This window comes from Eimeria mitis, genomic scaffold (genome assembly GCF_000499745.2).
Source record: "Eimeria mitis Houghton genomic scaffold, Emh_scaff424, whole genome shotgun sequence".
NCBI lineage: Eukaryota > Apicomplexa > Conoidasida > Eucoccidiorida > Eimeriidae > Eimeria > Eimeria mitis.
In genome coordinates, this window is record NW_013572564.1 from 10,093 (window position 1) to 10,708 (window position 616).

The window sequence follows — 616 nt, forward strand, 5'->3', positions numbered from 1 at the left end:
ACAGCAGCAGCAACAGCAGCAGCAGCAGCAACAGCAACAGCAACAGCAGCAGCAACGGCAGCAGCAACAAAAACACTTCGGCAGCAACAGCAGCAGCAGCAACTGCAGCAGCAACAGCAGAAACAGCAGCTGCAACGCAGCAGCAGCAGTTGCAGCAGCAAAGACACTGCAGCAGCAGCAACAGAAACACTGAGACAGCAGCAGCACCAACACAGCAGCAGCAGCAGCAGCAGCAGCAGTTTGCTGCTCGCAGCAGCAGCAGCAGCAGACTTAATGTAACAGCAGCAGCAGCAGCAGCAACAGCAGCAGCAGGAGCAGCAGGAACAGGAGCAGCAACAGCAGCAGCAACAGCAGCAGCAACAGCAGCAACAGCAGCAGCAGCAGCAGCAAGTGATAGTGACATAGAATGGGTCACCCAGAGACAGAGAAAATAAAAAAAGAAAAAAAAGCAAAAAAAAACAAAAAAATAAAAAAAAATAAAAAAATAAACAACGAGGAGGCCCCCTCATCTGCTGCATCTCTTCTCCAGCTTTCTGACAGCAGCAGCAGCAGCAGCAGCAGCAGCAGCAGCAGCAGCAACGGCAGCAGCAACAGCTGCTGCTGCGGCTGCTGCTGC

At 52.8% G+C, this 616-nt stretch overlaps 1 protein-coding gene across 1 annotated transcript in view; it reads left to right on the forward strand.

Moving 5' to 3' along the window:
• The window catches only part of EMH_0011740 (uncharacterized protein), a gene marked incomplete at both ends in the record, with an annotated part of 2,037 nt that extends 1,603 nt beyond the window's left edge, over positions 1-434 (forward strand). Inside the window, one exon of the mRNA XM_013499361.1 lies at positions 1-434. Coding sequence (XP_013354815.1) covers positions 1-434 — 434 coding nt within the window.
• Positions 435-616: the final 182 nt, after the last annotated feature.